Here is a 23,401-nt window from a genome sequence, read left to right as displayed (position 1 = left end):
CACATAATATTTGTTCTTCGAAAATACGGTAAATTCTTGGGAGCAGAATTCTCGAAAGTGGGAACTATCCAAGGGGCAATTTTACGCAAAAGGGGAAGGAGATATTCTAGCATGGCTTAAGAAACGATCAGAAAAAATCAACTGAAAGTAAGAAATTAAGGAAAAACATTTAATTTAAACGAACAGAAACTAATCCATATATAACGGGAGCTAAAGTTTTTCTTTCTTTTCCCGTTCTTTAAAAACGACTCCTGATACAAAAGGGTGTTAATTTGGAAAGATAAATATTTTTAAAGAAGTTAAACTTTGCCGCAGAGAATGAGGGTTCATGAAGGGGCTGTCCTCCTCATACCCAGAACAATCTCTATTTATTTCCAGTTTCAATCTTGTTCCTTACTTTCAGCTGATGTTTTCATTCATTTATTATTGGTCAGACATTCATTCTTTTTCATTTACCTTAATGAAAACGCATTAAAACATGGAAAAATAGATCTTATTTTAGATTATTTTGAACTTCTCGATGAGCAGAACGCTTGTTATCCAGTCCATAGGAATTGCCACTTAAAGGCCAAAACTTGATCATTCACGCCTTACCTAGGTCTGTCAATTCCTGTGATACCAGTTATCTTGGCCACGTGCTGAATACTACCTGTCGCTTGGATTTTCTCTTAACAGCGATTTTGTTATTCATTACTCATTCTCGAAGAGCCTTTGTATTTGTAGCAAAAAGTACACCCTCTAATTCTGTTTACTTAACACATTAATTTCTACGTGAATTGAGGATTCCGACTCAATCGATCGCTTGTGGAAAATTATGTGAATGAAGTGAATCGCCGAAAGACCTCCTCTGTGTTGTGGAAAATTATCAAAAAGGTTGCCCATATATTTGAAGCTTGATTGATAATAAGAAAGTGACATTTCGAATAAGATTAAAGCTTAGATGCCGCTGGAATTCTTATCACTCGTAAAAAAAAAAGACTAAAATTAACACATTACTTGACTTTTTGTCGAGTTGGCAAAAATGTTCCAATGATTACTTTTATTTGATTTTTACTAAGCACGATATGAACACAGAACTGATAAGCAAGATTGAGTTGTTTTTTTTTTGTTTTGTTTTTTTTTTAATATAGAGGGTCGTTTAACATCTGCAGCGGCATCAATCCAGAAAGTCCAAAAGAAGAGAACTATTGTTCAGAACAGTTTCTACTGTGAGTGGCACCTGTTAGTGATATGGTATATCCAATGCCGTTTTTATACTGAATTAAATAAAAAAAAAAACAAGTCTTTTTAACTGAAAGTAAGGAACGACATTAAAACTTAAAATGAACAGAAATTACTTCGTATATAAAAGAGGCTGCTTCCTCATCAACGCCCCGCTCTTTACGCTAAAGTTTGACTCTTTCTCTCAACTCTTCTTTTTAAAACAGTAAAAAACTTTAGCGTAAAGAGCGGGGCGTTGATGAGGAGGCAGCTCCTTTCATATACGAAGTAATTTCTGTTCGTTTTAAGTTTTAATGTCGCTCCTTGCTTTCAGTTAAAAAAACTTGTTTTTTTTATATAATTTCTGAACGTTTTTGAATCAATGCATGTTTTAATTTTGGCTAAATGGCTTTCTCATAATTTTGATCGAATGATTTTGAGAGCAAAAGAGTTGGGGAGGAAGCCTAGTTGCTTTCCGATTTTCGGTTAATTAAAGACGCAACTAGAACTTTTAATGTTTTACGAATCTTTTTATTAGTATAAGATATACGTAACTTATAAATTAGCTTACGTAAAGAACTTGTGTATTCTCATGTTTTTATTACATATATAAGGGGGTTCGCCCCCCTCCCGTCAGTACCTCGCTCTTTACACTAAAGCTTAAATTTTGTCCCAATTCATTAAGAATGACCCCTAAATCACAAAAGCCGTAGAATAAATAGTTGAAATTACTAAAAATATCTTAGCGTAAAGAGCGAGGTATTAGGAGGAGGTGAGCCCCTCATATGGGTAATAATTTCTGTTCGTTTTAAGTTTTAATGCTGCTCCTTACTTCCAGCTGAAAAAACTTTTTCATATTTATTTTTTTCATTGTTTTTTTTTAAGTAATGCTAGTGAATCCTGCACTCCCTTCATGGAAATTTTCTTCCCCCATGACAAATTCCTCGATGAAAAGTTCCCTCAGCATATCCCCCTTTTCTCACCCCCCCCCCTGCCCCAACCAAAAAATCCTCCTGAAAACGCCTGTACACTTCCCAATAACCATTACTATATGTAAGCACTGGTCAAAGTTTGTAACTTGTAGCCCCTCCCACGGGGACTGTGGGGGAGTAAGCCGTCCCCAAAGACATAGTTATAAGGTTTTTCGACTACGTTGAATAAAATGGCCATCTCAGAATTTTGATCCGTTGACTTTGGGAAAATAATTAGCGTGGGAGGGGGCCTAGGTGCCCTCCAATTTTTTTGGTCACTTAAAAAGGGCACTAGAACTTTTTATTTCCGTTAAAATGAGCCCTCTCGCAACATTCTAGGACAACTGGGTCAATACGATCACCCCTGGGGGAAAAAAACAAACAAACAAACAAATAAACACGCATCCGTGATCTGCCTTTGGCAAAAACTACAAAATTCCACATTTTTGTAAATAGGAACTTGAAACGCAATATTCTAGGACAACTGGGTCGATACGATCACTCCTGGGAAAAAAAAACAACAAAAAAACAAAAAAACAAAAAAACACGCATCCGTGATCTGCCTTCTGGCAAAAAATATAAAATTCCACATTTTTGTAGATAGGAGCTTCAAACTTCTACAGTAGGGTTCTCTGATACTCTGAATCTGATGGTGTGGATTTTCGTTAAGATTCTATGTGTTTTAGGGGGTGTTTACCCCTATTTTCTAAAATAACACAAATTTTCTCAGGCTCGTAACTTTTAATGAGTAAGACTAAACTTGATGAAACTTATATATTTAAACTCAGCATTAAAATTGCGGTTCTTTTGATGTAGCTATTGGTATCAAAATTCCATTTTTTAGAGTTTTGGTTACTATTGAACCGGGTCGCTCTTTACTACAGTTCGTTACCACGAACTGTTTGAAAAGAACATCTTTGCAATTGAAGTCTGTTCATTCGGTTTTTGTCCATCAGATAAAATTCAAAAGTGTCTTATGACATTTTAAATGGTATTTTGAATACAAATTTAACACTGAACAATCATACATCAGCACAGATGGAGAGAAGACCTTTTCCTTCCTGAAAATGCCATTGTTCACTAGAAAGATCCTCCAATGCGAGTGTAAAGCTAAAGTCTGTTAGAGGATAGTTAATTTGCCCATTCCTCTTAGAATTTTTTTTAGCAAGACCTTTACAATCATGAGCTTTGAGAAACTCTAAGTAATGCCTAATTTAGTAAGTCACAGCTGCATGATAAAAACTGGGGAATGAGCAGGTTAAAAATCTTAAGAAATTTTGCCACTACTTCATTGTTCATATATATAGCACATTGTAGGAAGAGAATGACAAAACCGTATACACTAAAATAAGTTTTTCACTTCCTATTATTGATGCAAGTAAGGAAGCTGCTTCTTGAGTCTGTACACGGCCTTGATACCAAGACTCTTAAAATCTCCTCCTCGCATGACGCTCCGAGATGTACAATAGGTGATGCAAAATCGGCAACTACTGGGAATTACTAGGATCAAAAACACCTACCTGCAGGTTTTTCTAAGGCTCTTAGGCAACAAAAAAATAATCAGATTTTTGCATTTGTAGCACCGAAGTGTCTCTTTTCTTTCGTTTTTCCCCGACTTTTTTTTTAACTCTAATCAAAAAATTTAAAAATTAACTATCCATTATTTTACCCTACAACAATTTCAATTTTTTTTTAATTCTCGAAGACATTATTTTATTAACTTCAAACATTACTTTTTTATTAATCATTGATCACTTTTTTTGTATTTTTTATACACTCCTTCCGGACTCATAATTTCCAATTTTAGTTTTACCAGCACTCCTACAGCGCGCTATACTAGTCAAAGGAAATTATTGTTTTTACCTCATACATCACTTATAAAGTGGGATCAAAATACACCATGTGCTTATCGGTTGTCAAAAAGGCACATCAGCAATATCATAGGAACGGCTTAGCGTACTAAGTTTAAACTCCCAGAGAATCATGAGGTGGTTGCTCAACTGACCAAAAGGCAATATGTGCAAGCTACTACTTTTACTACTAATAAAAAATACCACTACTGCTACTCCTATTACAACTATTATGACTACAACTAAGCCTAAGAATATGAAGGTAAAAAATTCAGGGAATATTGAAGAGTAAGTTGACTTTCGAAATCGTCATAAGGGTATATCAGCAATATCTTAGGAACAGCTTGGAGCATGAATTGGAAGCCCTCCAGTCACTTTCGACTTTTAAAAAGCACACTAGAACTTTCAGTTTCAAATTAAATGAAGTTTATACGACAATTCCTTCGAGATGAAGTGCCCTGGTCTGAAAGAAACATGGTGCCCACATCACTCTCTACTTAAGCAGCGCAAAACATTTGAGTCAATTTAAAAGTAGGCTTAGGCTACCAGCTTCACAAAAAAAGTAAAAATAGATCAACTTTATTTTTCATTGGCTTGAAACTTTTATGAGTAAGTTCTTTGATTGAGGACATTCGATGTAAAAAAAAGTTGAAAAATATGAACCGCCTCTAAAATAAGCCATTTTTCTAAAAGGCTTGAAATCAACTTTTGAAAGTTCAGGGGGAAGACAGCCCTAAAATATAAGGAAATTTTGAAATTAGGGGTACTAAGTCCTCGGAAATGGAGCGCAACAATGGGTGAAGACTTTCTGGTTACCATGATAATTACATCTATCAGTCATTGGGATATAGGACTTCAATACAGAAAAAAAGAAAAGAAAAAGAGCTGGCTTGTAGAGAAAAAAGACTCTAAAAGTCTGGTATTTCTTTTATTTCTAGAAAGTTTGAAATCTATCTGTAAGTTTTTGGGGCAAGGGGTACCGTTGTATAGACGAAAAAACTTGATTCTTGTTTGCTAGATCGATCGTAATGCCCAAAAAGGCCAAAACTTGTTTCATCTTAGATTGGTATAAAATGTCTAGAATGGTTTAAATATCTCCAAGAAGACAGTAGTTAAGACAAACATATTGAAGATAAATTACTGCATTGAATTGAGAAGCTATGTAATGGACAAAAAGTGCTTTATCTTTTTGGCTTAAAATGATTGAAGACTGAATAAAATAAAAATTTCTCTTAATTCCAAGAAACAACAACAAATGAACATGGCATATGTATAAAAAAAATTATTTCCAGAGTTTGTTTCTTCAATAAGATTTATTTAACCTTGTGAAGCTTAACGCTGATCTGCTAGACAATTTTTTTTTGTGTCACAATGCAAGTTATTTTTTCTTCAAAATTCGTTATCTACTTTGAGATCATCTTTGTAGTTTACATATTCTTTAATATTTTAAGCCAATTGGGAAAAAAAATATTTAGAACTATCTTGGGATAGGACAAATTTTGTTCTCCATGCCCAGTAAGCAGCCTGCTCTAAGATAAAGCGACCATCTACGGCACTAGAGGCCAAGAGGTGCTTGGGATGAGCCCAAGTGGCAGGCATGGAGCAGGGTTGCCAACTGGACACTTTATGTCGGAATGAGACTTCCCATGTGCCTGAACATAATGATAAAAGGGTAAAAAAGAAAAACAAGTTAGAAATTTGAAACATAAGGTGGCAAAAAAAAAACACATTTTATAACAAAACTTTTCCCAACTGGCCATTTAGGTAAAAAAGAAAAAAAATCGCTTTTCAATAAAGTCGTGTTTTTTTTCGGTATATATGTATTTTTTAACATCCTAGTTTTTCCAGAGATGTCGTAAGAAAAGGATTTTCTTCAAAGTTTTTTTCATAGACATGTAATCTCCAAATCCCCAAAATGTAAATCTCCAAAGGATTTACGTACACTTGTTTATACAAGTTTCATGTTTACAAACTAAGTCATTTTGTAATAATTTTTTGTAAGGATTTTATTTCATTTTCATTGCATTTGGTGTGAACTGGCCACTTTGAAAGTCTTACAAAGCGTCTTTTGGTTATAACTGGCAAAAACCCAATCTCTAGTTTTGAGATTTCAAGATTAAAACATTTTAGCTAACAACGAGACATTTTATGGCTCGTTGTTATGCCCTTACTTACGACAGATCCATACAAATGGCATTTGTCAATAAAAAGATTTGCTTGTAAAACGACACCCAGTGACTTAAGGGTATTGAAAGAGGATGGTACCTTGTTATCGGTTACGGAAGTGAGCTCCTTTTTTGTTGGCATCTGTACCACATTTCCGTCAATCACCAGTTCATTAAACAAGGTGAAATCCGGCATGTAAAAAGAAATTCGGTTAGGAAGATGGGGGAGGCAGAGACCCAGAAAGGTGAATCTTCCTATGTGCCAGGAAAAAAATTATGATTATGCACTTTTGCCCATTGTTTCTTTTGATGGTAACATAATTAGTTCGCTTCTTTTCTATGTTTTCACATATATTCGAGTCAGCAAAGCAATATATATATATATATATATATATATATATATATATATATATATATATATATATATATATATATATATATATATATATATATATATATATATAAGATGGGGAGAGGGGTTCGAAGCTTGCAAAACCCAAAAAACTAATTTGTATGGTCATGTAAAATCTATAAAATTATAGTAAAAGAAATAGGGAGTGACTTTCATAATTATATCATTAGATACAATTCTATTATATTTCTATAATATCTCACGTTATTTCTTTAGATATAAATCTGATAGGTTTGCAAGCCTATTGTATGACATTTCAATCCCATGTAAAAGAAGGAGACGTTATGTTGTCATTACTGCAAGAAATTGAAGACCTGAGAAATTAGTTTGATAATTTCGTGCAACATCATAATCTTCATAACCATCAAAATCTTGAGACCCTTAAAGACAATGGGTCAGAAAAGTCCCTGGATACATGCCTTTTATGGTTATCTAAAAAATAAGATTTTTTTTTTAAAACTCTCCCTGGATACATATCTTTTATGTTTTTAAAAAGGTTATCGTTTTTTTAACTCTCCCTGGATACGTGCCTTTTATGGTTATCAAAAATAACCACAGAGATTATGAGGAAATCAGTTTTGTTGTTTTTTTAAGAGTATAATCTCGTTTTCTAGGAAGAATTTTTTTTATCTCAATACCAATTTTGAATTAATTTAAATGTCAATTGGTTCATTCTTCAATAAAATCTACACCCAAACAATATACAAAACTTACAAAGATTACTTACACTGTAACGCACATTTATTATAACACCCCCCTTCCTGAAAAACTTGGGGTGAAATGAGTCACAACTGCAAAAGTTATCAGTGAATCCTAGGGGTATGTTCAAAGTTTATATTCAGAAATACCCATGTTCCAATAACAATACATGAGAATTGGAAAACCAGTCTGTAACATTGTACCGTACAAATGTAATTGTCAATGAGGTAATTAGGATTTCTACAAATCCAGCATTAGAGCAACTAATATCAAACATGTTCCCTCTTCTTCTCCCAAACACGAGTAGATACTCATCTGGAATACCAATTCCTTTTTAGTTGACAATTTGAAATAATCCAATATATATATCAGTTTTCATTCAGAGTTCAAGGAGTTAACTACAAAACAAGTTTTTCACTTCTTTAGGATAAAATCCATGCTTAAATTTAGACACCTCGTGTAATCGACTAGTTGAACCAGGATTGAAATATCATTTTTTAACTGCGTGGCTTTGTGCCAATATTGTGATTTTTTCGAATGGAGAAAAACAGTTTTATTGCTAGGTAACGGTACTGGATCAAATTAAGGAGTGATAAGGTCTACATTTTGTACATTGATAAGTTTCTAAGGCAGACCAAGCACGAGAGGCCGAGAAAAAGCAAAGTGACCAGTTTTTGCGAGAAATTAATTTTAAACCGGATTTATTACCGGCGCTTTCGCAGAAAGTTAATATGATTTCTGAACTTTCGTACAGCATTGATGCCGTACTAGGACAGTTAAGTAGCATTACTACACAGTTATCTAACAATGCTAAAGCAAATGAAGAAATTAAAGGAGATCTGGAAAATGTGAAATCCAACCTAGCAGTCTCTTATGAACGTGGCAACCAGCTCGAAGCAGAGAAGAAAAGACTTCCAAAGGCTCATGAGAATCATCATTTAATAGCGCTTGTCCCTGCTTTAAATACGGTATTGAAGAAAATATTAGATACCAGACTTTCCAATTTGTAAAATAAAAATAATATAATACATGAGAAACAAGGAGGTTTCAGGACAGGGTATGGGACGACGGATAGTATGTTTATTTTAAAGGCATTATTAAATAAATATGGAAAGGAATAAACTTGTCTTTATTGAAAGATGCCATGCTAAGAATTGGGCTACCCTTTTATTTATTAGTTTGATAGTATGTATATTTGCGTGGGTGGAATCGTACAAGTTTGTAACTGGTTTTTGAAGCCTTTTGATATTAAGCTGGGAGCAAAATAGGGCAGCACCCTTTCTCCTAAGTTGTTTAATATTTTTATAAATGATGTTAACTTTCTAGAGAATAGATGGGCACCGAAACTTAGTCTAGGAACTTTAAAACTAACTCTTTTATTATTTGCAGATGATATTGCTTTGGTGGCAAATCAACCGCAAGATCTACGGACGCTTTTGGATCTCATAGAAGAATATTTGCAAATAAAGGAGTAAGGCTGATTACTGAAAAGAGCGAAGTTGTTATTTAGAAAAACAAGAGCTAAGAGCTCATATGGCACTTGTGAGAAGGTCAGAACCTAAAATTAGACTCGGTACTAGAGTTATCGAATTTGCTGTACTTTGTTTATTGGCAATTATTATAAAGATAAACTTGAAAATACAGTGTTTCTGTAGTCTCTTCTTGTTCGGTATTCTACCTGTAAAGAAGATAAATTAGTTACATTCGGCGTTTTTTTTTCTTCTTCATGAATTCTATTGTATTCTTCTTGTTTTTATTGTTTCATTGTTGTATTCTAGTCGAATTTTTCTTTTTGATGTTTTATCTTTTTTAGCACATTTTGGAAAAGTGATGAAAATGGGATAATGGTCGCTGTAATATTGTTCTAGGACTCTACAATGTTGTTGATCAGAAAGTATGTTTGTAAAAATCAGATCTATTGTTGAGCCGTTAATTGTAGTGGGCTCGTGTATGAGCTGTAGAAGTCGAAGATTACTAAGGGCATGTTGTAAAGTATTGTATTCAGTATTTGTTGTTTCTTTACTGTTTGCGATCATCAGAATCTTGCTAGATGCAGTAATACACACTTTAGAAAACTTGTGACGAAACTAAACATTTACCCTAAGCTGAAATAAACTAACGAAAGAGGGGGGGGGGGTAGTGTCAGATAAACCACCCTGATGTTTGGAAAGACCATAAAATAATTTGTTACTTAGGCCAAGTAACATACCAAACAGTCGAGCTGTTAGCTGAATGTACGATCTGACCAAACCGGTTTCATAGCCACAAGGACAAATGACGGGAGACAGAATGCATTGGACTTGTATGATTTGCGCCAAATATGTGTACATCAGGGGGGGTGGAGGTAAGGTTTTTAACCCATTTCTGAGATATATTCTCTCCCCCCCCCTAATTTGCAAATATATAGCCCAAATTATACTATTATATAAACTAAAGTATTATATTTACATCATGTTTTGGTGTATTTCATTATGATTAACGTAACTGCACTTCTTGAGTGTGTTAGGTATAATACATAAGTACCAGTAATTTTCTTTCAAAAGGCCACAGACTAATAGAACCAATTTTCGTTGTTTTTTAAGTTAATCACCCCCCCCCTAAAAAACAAACCAAGAGCCTGTGTATGTTACCTGCAGTCCTTTGAGTCTACAAGGCTATCGAAATATTTAACACCCGACTTTAGAATAATATCAAAAATGATTACCTTGCCTTTTTGAATTATCGATACCGTTCTTTATAGGTAGGAATTTTTTCATACATTTCAGTTACAATTTTATCCTTATCTTTTGACATAGATTCTTTGAATGACCTGCTCATCAAATTCATGGAAAACGTTTTAAATACGTATTTAAATTGCGCATTTGAAAAGGCGGCCTTTGAAACAGGTGAGCAATAACTGGGGTCCCCGTTGTCTGTGCCCAAAGGACATGGGAACTAATTAAAAGTCAATAGCTAAGTTCATGAATGTAAAATCATCATTGATGACTGTCACAGTGTAAAAATATTTTCCCTTTACTGTGCTGACTGCATAGATGACTGGAACAGTTACATCCGCAGGACTTTGCTTCTTAGGGAATTCCAATTTCGTCAGCAATAGTTACAGCTTAGGGTTACAGCACAATCGCTGTAGCTAACACCTTTTGCATGGATCCCCCCTATACTTTACCGCCAACCCACCTTCCCCTAAAAAGCAAATATATAGTCCAAATTATATAAAACCAATGCATTCTGTCACCCATCACTTGTTTTCCGGTTCTTCTTTTAAACAGTTAATTTAATTAATAAGTACAAGGTGCGAAACAAGAGAGACGCATTGGGAGAATAGAGGGGAAATATATAATTTCGACTGTATATTTACACATTAAGGGGGGGGGGTAAAATATAGGGAGTTCCATGCAAAATCTGTTTGCTACAATTGTTATGCATATTGTATTCTTATCATGCTTCCTTCTCAAACATGTTTCCTTCTTAACTCGTAAGTTAAAAATACCTCATTTTTCTAATCTTTCAGAATTAACCCTCGCCCCCACTCCCCCAAAGAGAGCGGATCCGTCCCGGTTATGTCAATCACGTATCTAGGACTTGTGCTTATTTTTCCCACCAAGTTTCATCCCGATCCCTCCACTCTAAGCGTTTTCAAAATTTTAGGTCCCCCCTCAATTCCCCCCAATGTCACCGGATCCAGTCAGGATTAAAAATAAGAGCTCTGAGACAAGATATACTTCCAAACTTCAAATTTCATTAAGATCCGATCACTCCTTCGTAAGTTAAAAATACCTCATTTTTCTAATTTGTGCAGAATTAACCCTCCCCAACTCCCCCAAAGAGAACGGATCCGTTGCGGTTATGTCAATCACGTATCTAGGACTTGTGCTTATTTTTTCCACCAAGTTTCATCCCCATCCATCCACTCTAAGCGTTTTCCAAGATTTTAGGCCCCCCCTCAATTCCCCCCAATGTCAACAGATCCAGCCGGGATTTAAAATAAGAGCTCTGAGACACGGTATCCTTCCAAATTTCATTGAGATCCGATCACTCCTTCGTAAGTTACAAATACCTCATTTTTTCTATTTTTTCAGAATTAACCCTAGCCCCCCCCAACTCCCCAAAACAGAAAGATCCGTTCCGGTTATGTCAATTATGTATCTAGGACTTGTGCTTATTTTTCCCACCAAGTTTCATCCCGATCCCTCCACTCTAAGTGTTTCCAAGTTTTAGGTTTCCCCCTCCCAACTCCCCGCCCCCGTCACCAGATCCGGTCGGGATTTAAATAAGAGCTCTAAGACGCGATATCCTTCTAAATATCAAATTTCATTGAGATCCGATCACCCGTTCGTAAGTTGAAAATACCTCTTTTTTTCTAATTTTTAAGAATTACTCCCCCCCCCCAACTACCCCAAAGAGAGCGAATCAGTTCCGATTATGTCAATCATGTATCTGGGACTTGCGCTTATTTTTCCCATCAAGTTTCATCCCGATCCCTCCACTCTAAGTGTTTTCCAAGATTTTAGGTTCCCCCCTCCAACTCCCCCCAATGTCATCAGATCCGGTCGGGATTTAAAATAAGTGCTTTGAGACACAATATCGTTCCAAACATCAAATTTCATTAAGATCCAATCACCCGCTCATAAGTTAAAAATTCTTCATTTTTTCTATTTTTTCCGAATTAACCGGCAACCCACTCCCCCCCCAGATTGTCAAATCGGGAAAACGACTATTTCTAATTTAATCTGGTCAGGTCCCTGATACGCTTGCCAAATTTCATCGTTTTAGCTTACCTGGAAGTGCCTAAAGTAGCAAAACCGGGACTTTAGGTTTCCCCCCTCCAACTCCCCCCAATGTCATCAGATCCGGTCGGGATTTAAAATAAGAGCTCTGAGACACAATATCATTCCAAACATCAAATTTCATTAAGATCCAATTACCCGCTCATAAGTTAAAAATACTTCATTTTTTCTATTTTTTGCGAATTAACCGGACCCCCACTCCCCCCCAGATGGTCAAATCGGGAAAACGACTATTTCTAATTTAATCTGGTCCGGTCCCTGATACGCTCGCCAAATTTCATCGTCCTAGCTTACCTGGAAGTACCTAAAGTAGTAAAACCGGGACCGACAGACCGACAGAATTGGCGATTGCTATATGTCACTTGGTTAATACCAAGTGCCATAAAAATCAGACAACTCATTCACAGGTTCTGAAAGGTTATATGAGCCTGCTTTATCTAAAGCTACGTAGGTTTATTTTAATGCTTAGATTCTGGTTGAAGTTAATTAAGAGTAATGAAGATTGATTAGTAAGAGCGGCATATGATCAGATGTTGAAAAGTGGTCTAAAAACCTCGCGGCCATCCTAAATTAAATTACTGCTAGAAAAAGTAGGAATGCCTTACTTATGGAATAGTGGTCTTTGTTCAAGTGATATACCAACAAATTTAGAAAGCTAGGTACTATTTATATTAGAGTCAGGAAATTCAGCCTTGGCAATTGCTGGTTTTAGATTCTACAAGTCCTTAACATTATAATCAGGCAAAACCTATTTTTGGAGAGGAAGTTTATTTTAAATTTGATTTACCGGCTATGATTCTACGTCGTTGGATTCAGCTTAGGGGATATTTTCTTCCAATCCAGAATAGGAGAAAAAATTGTTAAACAAAAAAAAAAGAAAGATATTTGGTCCTGATAGACGGTATGTTCGTCCGCTTTGTAAAGATGAGGATGAAGTCTTGGGTCATTTTCTCTGGAAACGCCCAGTTTTCTTTGATTTACGGGAACAGTATTTACATGGGATTAATTTGATGCTTCCTGGTATTCTTCAAAATAGTGACCCAACCACAATATTTCGAGTGGGAGTGTATATAGATAAATCCTTAGTAAGAAGAAATAGTTTACATAATTAATTCATTTTGACGTTAGATTAGGTACTTTCGCGTTGTTTCTTATAATTTGTTCTGTTGTTTAATTTCCTTACTCGTTTGTTATGTATTTAATTTTTTTGTGTATATGGCTCTTGGGCTTTTGAAATACACTTATCTATAAATCTATCTATCTATCTATAAACAATGACAGCCCAAAGTATAAGTTTAAGAATGGAATCTTTGGGGTCGTTGGTTAAAGCCTGTCTGTGACAAGGCGTTCTCTCTGGAGGGGTTGCGACCCTTGAACTGAAGATAAATGCCGTGGTTCTCGACTGAATCGGCACGACGCAGTTCTGTGCAACATTGTTACGAGTGGTAGCAGTGAGGAAAACCAATAATGTCGAACGACACAAAGAATTTTTCAGTGCTCCTGACTGAAAAATAGTGAGCATATAGGAAAAAGTAAAAACTCCGAACACTTGCATTAAGGCCTCCTTAGCCTAAGGACTTAAGGATTTAGGTTTTGAGACATTAGAAATAAAGTAGACCCTTTACAAGCCCTAGTTTTTGGGCGGAGTGAGTCCCAGAAAAATTATTTTGTACAGCTAGTTTCTCTTTGTCCAAGGACCTATGGCTGTAAGTTTCAAATTGATCAAGAACAAATAGTTTTTTGGCCCATTTCTAGTTCCCCCCCCCACACACATCCTGATAAAACCAATTGTTTGTCATTTTAAATAAAGAGAACATAGTCAGGCTGAAAAATGGTGAGCCTTCAAGACAAATTTCAGAAGTGGACAAAGATGAAGAGATGAGCATGGTCAGGCTTCGTCCGAAGGATATACTGAAAGAATATTTTGAGAAAAACCTCAATATCTAAAATCAATTTCCTTGCGTACCCCTTAATCCTTCCTTGTCGAAAAAATAAAGAGGCGAAAAGGATACATATACTTATGGCAATATACATAACGATAATGTAATATACACTTATGGCACTACACAGACCGTATGCACAAATTTACATATGTTTAACACTATGAAAGAACCAATCAAATTTTGTGGTCCAAGCTCCATCGTGAGCTTCACAAAAGCGACTTTGGAAATACTTCAGTGCATCCTCGTCTTTGAGCTCAACAGCCAGGGTTTTACGAAGGTATCCAATATCATCAATTGACTAGAAGAAATTGAAAATAAAAGGCCTATTAATTACTGAAATACCAGTGAATAATCAAACAATTAGTGGTAAAGAACCGCCAGTAAGAGTGATGTGGCTCAATAGTAACCAAAACTCTAAAAACAAGAGCTAAGAGCTCATATGGCACTTGTGACGAGGTCGGAAGAGCCAAGAGCTCATAGCAAAATTCTAAGAATCAAGATTGCATTAAAAGGAAAATCAGAGGCTTAATGTCGGTCGGGATTTAAAATAAGAGCTCTGAGTCACGAGCTCCTCAATGTCACCGGATCTGGTCGAGATTTAAAATGAGGGTTCTAAAGCAGAAGATCCTTCTAGATATCAAATTTCATTAGGATCTGATCAGCCGTTCGTAAGTTAGAAATACCTCATTTTTTCTAATTTTTCCGAATTACTCCCCCCCCCCAACTCCACCAAAGAGAGCGGATCCAGTCCGGTTATGTCAGTCACCTATCTTGGACTTGTGCTTATTCTTTCCACCAAGTTTCATCCTGATCTCTCCACTTTAAGCGTTTTCCAAGATTTCCACCCCCCCCCTAATGACACTGGATCCGGCCGGGATTTAAAATAAGAGATCTAAGTTTTGAGGTCTTTTTAAATATGAAATTTCATTAAGATACGATCACTCTTTCGTAAGCCAAAAATACCAATTTTTTTCTTTTTTTTAGAATTAACCCTCCTGCTCCCCAACTCCCCCAAAGAGAGCAGATCCGTTCCGGTTATGTCAATCCCGTATCTAGGACTTGTGCTTATTTTCCCCACCAAGTTTCATCCCGATACCTCCACTCTAAGCGTTTTCCAAGATTTTAGGTTCCGGCCCCCCCCCAACTTCTCCTTCACCTGATCCGGTTGGGATTTAAAATAAGAGCTCCAAGACACGATATCCTTCTAAACATCAAATTTCATTAAGATCCGATCACTCCTTCGTAAGTTAAAAATACCTCATTTTTTTAATTTTTCAGAATTAACCCTCCTCCTCCAACTCCCCCAAAGAGAGCGGATCCGTTCCGGTTATTTTAATCACGTATCTAGGACTTCTGATTATTTTTACCACCAAGTTTCATCCCGATCCCTCCACTCTAAGCGTTTTCCAAGATTTTAGCCCCCCCCCAACTCCCCCAATGTCACTGGATACAGTTGGGATTTAAAATGAGAGCTCTAAGACACGATATCCTTCCAAAAAGAAAATTTCATTAAGATCCGGTCACTCCTTCGTAAGTTAAAAATACCTCATTTTTCTAATTTTCCAGAATTAACACTCCCCCCCAAATCCCCCAAAGAGAGAGGATCCGTTCCGGTTATGTCAATCACGTATCTAGGACTTGTGCTTATTTTTCCCACCAAGTTTCATCCCGATCCCTCAACTCTAACCGTTTTCTGAGATTTTAGGCCCCCCCCTCAATTCCCCCCAATGTCACCGGATCCAGTCAGGATTTAAAATAAGAGCTCTGAGACACAATTTTCTTCCAAACTTCAAATTTCAATAAGATGCGATCACTCCTTCGTAAGTAAACAATACCTCATTTTTTCTAATTTTCGGAATTAACCCCCCCTCCCCCCAACTCCCCCAAACATAGCAGATCCGTTCCGGTTATGTCAATCACGTATCTAGAACTTCTGCTTATTTTTCCCACCAAGTTTCATCCCGATCCCTCCATTTTAAGCGTTTTCCAAGATTTTAGGTTCCCCCACAACTCTCCCCAATGTCACCGGATCTAGTCGGGATTTAAAATAAGACCTCTGAGACACGATATCCTTCGAAACATCAAATTTCATTAAGATCCAATCACCCGTTCGTAAGTTAAAAATACTTCATTTTTTTATTTTTTCCGAATTAACCGAACCCCCACTCCCTCCCCAGATGGTCAAAACGCGAAAACGACTATTTCTAATTTAATCTGGTCCGGTCCTTGATACGCCTGCCAAATTAATTTCATCGTCCTAGCTTACCTCGAAGTGCCTAAAGTAGCAAAACCGGGACAGACAGACAGACCGACAGAATTTGCGATCGCTATATGTCACTTGGTTAATACCAAGTGCCATAAAAACGGAATTTTGATATCAATGGATACATAAAAACAATCGGCTTATTATGCTGATTCCAAATATATAAGATTCATTAACTTTAGTGTAACCCGTCAAAATGAACAAGCCTGAGAATATTTGCCTGATTTTCAAAAAAAAGGGGGACTCCCCCTAAAAGTCAAGGAATCTAAAGGAAAATCTCCCCACTAGATTCAGCGTATCAGCGAACCATACTATAGAGATGTCAAGCTGCTTACAAAAAGGTGGATATTTTTGTCAAAAGATGCCTGCAAAGATGTTCTTCCTTCTTCTTTTTTTTTCATTGGTGATCATATCGAGCCAGAAGTCCTAGATTACCGGGAAAGGGCTAATTTAAACGGAAAATAGAAACTATAGGGCCCTTTCTAAGGGACCGAACAGATTTGAGGGCAATTATCCGCCCTCCCATGCCCTTTTCTTCCCCAAAATCGTCTGATAGTCTGAAAATCGTTTGAGATAGCCATTCTACATCAAACAGTTCGTGATAACAAATTGTAAGTAAGAAACGAAGCAACTCAATGGTAACAGAAACTCCAAGAAACAGAGTCTTGATAACAGTGGATACATCAAAAGAATTGGATATTAATGATTATTCAAAATATACAAATTCATCAAGCTTTATATAAACCATCAAAAGTTACAAGCCTGATAATATTTGCCAAATTTTTGAAAAAAGTAGTATAAAAACCTTAGATAATTAGGTGATTTTAATAAAAATCACTCAATCAGATTTAGCATATCAGAGAGCCTTACTTTAGAGGTTACAAGCTTCTACAATCCAAAATATGGTATTTTGCATTTTTTTTGCCAGAAGAAAGATCACGGATGAGTTTTTTTTTTCTCATGGGTGAAAATATTAACCCAGCGATCGAAAAATATCGGGAGAGGATTCAATATTGGAAGGCAGCTAGGCCCCCTCCCGCGCCTCCTTTTTCCCTAGGGTTGCCCGGTCCAAATTTAGAGATAACAATTTTGTTCAAAATAGTAGAAAGATTTAATAACTATGTCTTTGCGGATGACTTGACCCCCAAGAGTCTGCGAGCTATGAACTTTGCCCATTGTTTACACGTAGTATTGGTTATTGGGAAGTAGACATTTTTTTTGGGGGGGGGGGGCGGGAATTTTCCTGGCGGGGGCGGCGGTTACGTGAAAGAATCTTCCCAGGGAGGAATTTTCGTGGATAATGGAATCTTACAAGGAGGGAGAAGCAGATTTCCCGGCATTATTTAAAAAAGGTCAAAAAAAAAAAAAAACGAACAAGTTTTTTTCAATTGCAAATGAGGGGCAATAATAAAACTTAAAACCATCAGAAACTATTATACAAATGGGGAGGGGGGGGGGGGGGTCTACTTCTCAATACCTCCCTCTTTGCGCAGAATTTTTTTTTAGAACTTTTAAAACGGACCTTGTGTTTCAGGACTAATTCTTAAATGAATGGAACAAAAATTCTAATTCTAGCGTAAAGAGCGAAGAGTTGAGGAGGGGGCAACCTCTCTCATATACTTAATTTCTGTTCACTTTTAGTTCGAATGTTACTCCTTACTTTTAGTTGAAAACTTTTTTTTATTTCATCCATTTACAAGGATAAGATTGTCGAATAACGATTTTCATCGACAAATCTTTTATAAAATCTGAATATAGCTTCAATATTTGACTTTCTACATACAAAAGAAGCCTATTACCTGATTTGAGCCTGTGCGAATCGAATGCTAAATCATCTGATCTAGCCAGTCTTTTTTGCTGGTTTAGCACCTTCGTTATATTAACATATAAAAACAACTATCATGTAATGAGTAAACATGTATGCAGTTTCAAACACAGATGATGGAAAAGCATAATATATTTCATCCCTTTATTGTTCTTTCTCCATTGTTACTTTTCATCCATTTTTTCTCCACTTCTGCTTTCTTTTATGTTTAACGATGGCGTACCCAATACACGTTGGTGATTTACAATAGATTCCTAGTACACCAACTTTACCATCTAAATAGAACCCTACGCTTGATGGTATGAAACTATGCTTAAGCAAACAGATCGTGGTAACGAACTGTAAGTAAGGAACGACCCGGCTCAACAGTAACAGAAACTCTGAAAAACGGAATTTGGACACATTTAAATACATAAAAAAACCGGCTTATTATGATTCCAAATATATAAGTTTCATTAAGTTTAGTCTTACCCATCAAAGGCCAGAAGCCTGAGAAAATGTGTTTGATTTTCAAAAAAAAGGAAAAACACCCCCAAAAGATCACACCATCAGATTCAGCGTATATTTCAAGCGTAATTTTGTTTTTGTTTTTCGCCTGAAGAAAGTTCAAGGATGCGTATTTATTTGTTCGTTAGTTTTGTTTCTTTTCCCAGGGGTGATCATATTGACCTAGTGGTCCTAGAATATCCGAAGAGGGCTCATTCGAACGCAAGTTTAAACTTCTAGTGCCGTTTTTAAGGGACCAAAAAGATTGGAGCAACTAAGCACCCTCCCACGCCACTTTTTCTCAAAATCACCTGATCAAAATTTTAAGATAACCTTTTTGTTCAGTATAGTGGAAAGGTCGAATAACTATGCATTTGGAGACGAAACGACTCCCACAGCTCCTGGGGAATGTCTTTAAATTATAAATTTGTCCATTGTTTACGCATAGTGTTTGATATTGGGAAGGATCCATACATTCCCCACCGTGGTATTACGTATATGAGGGGGGTTGCCCCCCAAACACCTCGTTATTTAAGCAAAACTTCGAATTTTGTCCCAATCCTTTAAGAACGACTCCAGATACACGAGATTCGTTTAATTAGAACAATACGAAGCTTTTTCAAATGTACTAAAAAACTTTAGCGTAAAGACTGAGGTGTTGAGGAGTGGACAACCCCCTCATATATGCAGTAATTTCTATTAACTTTCAATGTTGCTCCTTACTTTCTATTGAAAAAAACTTCAATTTGGTATATTAACAAGATCAAGCGAAAAAATTGAGGGGATTGCAGCTACAGAGAGATTAAATTCTTTAAAAATTAATACTTGAATTCTCGGATGGGGCCATAATGCCGTACAATTATGCAGGGCCAAGAATCGCCTTTTCAGACAAATTTTTTTTATGTTAAAAGAGAAATTAATAGTCAGTTGGAAAACACTTTCACGCGTCCACTTTAATGTTAATTTCTGAAAGCTCTTATTTATCAACATTGCAACTTTAAAATAAAACTATCTAGCAAATTTCTTTTATATTGGTAATTATATGATAAAAAATCGGTTTCCGAATAAACTTACTAAATAATCAGCTCAACTATTAAATCTTGATCCTTTCTAAAAGGTTTATCACCTATATTGACTATCAACTTTAAAAATCGACCTTAAATTAGAAGTAGTGCCTTTGTAAATTTTTTTTTTACTGAACCTTTAACTTTTGCCTCAGTTTGTCTTTTGTCATTATGAAAGACAAATCACCGAACCTTTGCTTCTTTTGATTTTTCAGGTGGCAGGACAAAAAAAAATTCTTCTTCTGTCTCGGCTTGTCTTTTGTCATTATGAAAGACATACCGCCGAACTTTTGTTTCTTTTAATTGTTCAGGTGATGGGACAAAAGCTTCTTTTTCTTCCAATGATTTATCTAGTCCAGGTTTTTATTTTCAAAGGTATGGTAGGCAGTGATGACCACCTTTGTTTCTTTTAATTGTTCAGGTCGTAAGACAAAAACTTCTGCTTTTGCCTTTGCTAGTCTTTTGTCATTATGAAAGACATATCGTCGAAACTGTTTCTTTTGATTGTTCAGGTGGTGGGACAAAAATTTCTTTTTCTTCCAATGATTTATCTAGTCCAGGTTTTTATTTTCAAAGGTATGGTAGGCAGTGATGATCACCTTTGTTTCTTTTAATTGTTCAGGTCGTAAGACAGAAACTTCTGCTTTTGCCTTTGCTAGTCTTTTGTCATTATGAAAGACATATCGTCGAAACTTTGTTTCTTTTAATTGTTCAGGTGGTGGGACAAAAATTTCTTTTCTTCCAATGATTTATCTAGTCCAGGTTTTTGACTTTCAAAGCATGGTAGGCATTGATGACATTATCCATGTCAAAATCCCAAACCCAATCATCATCGCTATCATGAAATACATATCGCCAAACCTTTTTGTAGGCATTAACGACTTTATCCATGTTTAAATCCCAAACATAATCACTATCATTATCAAGTTTGACTCGTTTTGTTTCACGCTGTCCAGGTTGAATTTTATTGATTATCTCACATGCTCGGTGTCAGCTGTCTTCTAACCATGTGTCTTTGCTCTTCATTTTCATCTTTGACTTGCTCATATGCTCGGTGTCGCATGTTTTCCAGCCACGTGTGTCTTTGCCTTCCATTTTCTAACACGCCGCCGCTGTTCTTCTAACCGCGTGTGTCTTTGGTCTTCATTTTTATTTGACACGCTCATTTGCTCGGTGTTGCATGTCTTCTATAACCGCGTGTATCTTTGCTCTTCATTTTCATTTTTGACATGTTTTTGGATTTTGATTACTTCAGACAATTTAGCAATGGCCTTTGCTTTAGCTGCCCGTATTGATGTTGTCGCCATTGATGGTCCAGGTTGTCAATTTTCACATATTATCACGTTTGATAATTCAGGTGTTGGTTCCAAAGAATCATCATTAATAGTAATTGCAACGGCAAATTTTCGTTTTTTGGGCCTTTCAACAGACATTATATTATATAAATAACTAATGCGTTGGAAACTCAACAATCATATTTATGCTATCCATGATATCATATAAGAAAATATTTATATGATGTCATAAGAAATGCTTATACGATGTACTAACAACATAGTAAATAACGTCATTTGCAAAAAAAATTAATACTCTAAACGAATTTTTTCAGACTTCTGACCTATCTGGATCGTTTTCTTTTCTTTTTTTTTATGCGAGAATATCCCTGCGTTCTGTTTAGCGCAACATGGTTGACCAAAATAACAATTTTTGGCAATCTGTAATCCTTCATCCGCACAACGAGCCCTAGCCAACTTAATCTTTTTCTCATTATAGCCATCATACCACACCCCTTTTTTCTCAAAATCGTCCGATCAAAATTTAAAGATAGCCATTTTGTTCCAGATAGTTGAAGGCCGAATAACTATGTTTTTGCGGATATCATGACCCTCTCACAGCCCCAGGGGATAGGTCTAAGTTATAAAATTTGTTTATTGTTTACGTATAGTATTTGTTATTGGGAATTAGGAATACATTTTTCGGGGGGGGGAGGAGGGGGGATTTTCTGCAAGTGGGATTTTCCTCAGGGATAATTCTCTACGAGGAGAGAAGTTTCAAGGGGATGAATTCTTTAGGGGAAATTTTACACTGGGTGAATTGTCTAGAAAATCAATTCTTGGAGAGGAAGAATTTTTCCGTGGAGGGGTAGCCCAATTTCCTGGCATTATTTAAAAAACTACCAGAAACTAAATAAAAAACAGTTTTTTTTTACAAAATAACATAAATTGTTACGTATATGAGGGGGTTGCTCCTCCACAACACCTCGCTCTTGACGCTAAAGGTTTGTAGTACTTTAAAAAAAATGTTCTTATTGTTCTAATTAATTAAGCGAACATAGTTCGCAGAATCAATACGAACAGAATTGATTTTATGAAACTTATTAATTCAGTAAGCCCTTTTTAGCTCAAGAATTGTGAACTATTTCAACATTCGGGTATAAGCTTTCATCGAATGAAAACTAGTTCATTATAATTCAAGGTTTCGCAATAACTGGTTAAGGATAAAGTGACGTGTAACCTTGACCTACATAAGCGGATTATTAAAAGAACTATTTATGTATGAGTCGTAGAAAAAAAAATATTGAGTTATTGTTATTGAACAGTTTGAACCAGTAAGCGAGAATCATTTTATTTTACCAGTAAGCGAGCAGAAGAGGGGAGGTTTCTGTCGCAAGGGCCGTAGTACCTGCCGAGAGTGGTGTCTGCTTTAAACTGCGGGGAATAGGTAGCAGAAACCTACACTTCCCTTGGTAATTGGTAAATAAATGTGGCATGTTTCAGGCGTGATGCCTGTTACCAGTAGTGACGCTAATCCTGTCCTTGTTTATTCGCCGGTACTGAATTTTGTTCAGAGCAATTTGCTAATTGGAGCAGAGGATGACGTGATTAAAAGACACGGAGTGGAGTTTTTCAACTCTAATTCGGCCAAGGTGGCAAAGACGTTATTGTGGCAGCTTTGTCCGGGTCATAAAGATTGCCCTATTCGGAAGGGAAATAATGCACTGGTTAGCCATTTCAGCGACATAATTACTCTATTGAAATCTCTTGACGAGACTGGCACTGCTGTTCCGACATTCGTCATAAACCGTCCTACGGAAGTACCCTGCCTCCCTCCCACTGCCTACACCTCTCTATTCTCAAAATTTAATGAGCTCCATCAAGTTGTTTTGGGACTGTCTTCAAAACTTGACAATTATGAATTGAGCTTCCCACAATTACCCAAGCCGGCTTCAATGCTAGATTCACATGCAACCGTTATCGTCTCAAAGGTGCCGGACGCCTTATCTGACCCTCTTAAGCGAAAAGCTGCTATAGACTAAATTACTGGACATGAGCTAGTACGTAGCGTAAAGCCCATCAATGACAAGTGGTATATCAATATGGACAAGTCAGCTACGGAGGACTTCTGCTCGTCAATCCACAATATAGTCTCCGATACTACAACAACAGTGGTTTCCAAGCGTTTTTTTGGTATATCACGTAATATTCCTACCGACGTTGACATTACGGTACTCGGAAGCGAACACGGTACCAAAGATGCTAAAAGACTGGGCCTATCTAAGTCTGTGAAACTCGAATTTTTGGATTCTTTTGCTCAATCTACGTTTTTCAAGCATGGCCTCAGGGTGGGCTATGAAATTTTTCCTGTTTATGAGTTTAAGGACCTACCCAAATGCTGTTTTAAATGCCGATCACTAGACCATCTACAGAACTCCTGTCCCAGCGTTCTCCCGAAATGT

General features: G+C 36.4%; 1 protein-coding gene and 1 long non-coding RNA gene across 2 annotated transcripts in view; one reads left to right on the top strand and one right to left on the bottom strand.

Annotated features, from left to right (window-relative positions):
• LOC136031346 (uncharacterized) overlaps positions 1–13,340 on the top strand; it is a 39,253-nt gene extending 25,913 nt beyond the window's left edge. The window contains exon 2 of the long non-coding RNA XR_010618496.1: positions 8,687–13,340. This is a non-coding gene — a long non-coding RNA (uncharacterized LOC136031346). The remainder of the gene's footprint in view (positions 1–8,686) is intronic.
• Positions 13,341–14,082: 742 nt separating this feature from the next.
• Positions 14,083–23,401, bottom strand: part of LOC136031337 (phosphatidylinositol 4,5-bisphosphate 3-kinase catalytic subunit alpha isoform-like) — a 226,435-nt gene continuing 217,116 nt past the window's right edge. Inside the window, exon 19 of the mRNA XM_065710827.1 lies at positions 14,083–14,325. Coding sequence (XP_065566899.1) covers positions 14,170–14,325 — 156 coding nt within the window. The 3' untranslated portion in view covers positions 14,083–14,169. The remainder of the gene's footprint in view (positions 14,326–23,401) is intronic.

The sequence above is a fragment of the Artemia franciscana genome, chromosome 1 (assembly GCF_032884065.1).
Source record: "Artemia franciscana chromosome 1, ASM3288406v1, whole genome shotgun sequence".
Lineage (NCBI taxonomy): Eukaryota > Metazoa > Arthropoda > Branchiopoda > Anostraca > Artemiidae > Artemia > Artemia franciscana.
Note: the sequence above shows the minus strand (reverse complement) of the source record. Positions and strands in the feature narration are given on the sequence as shown.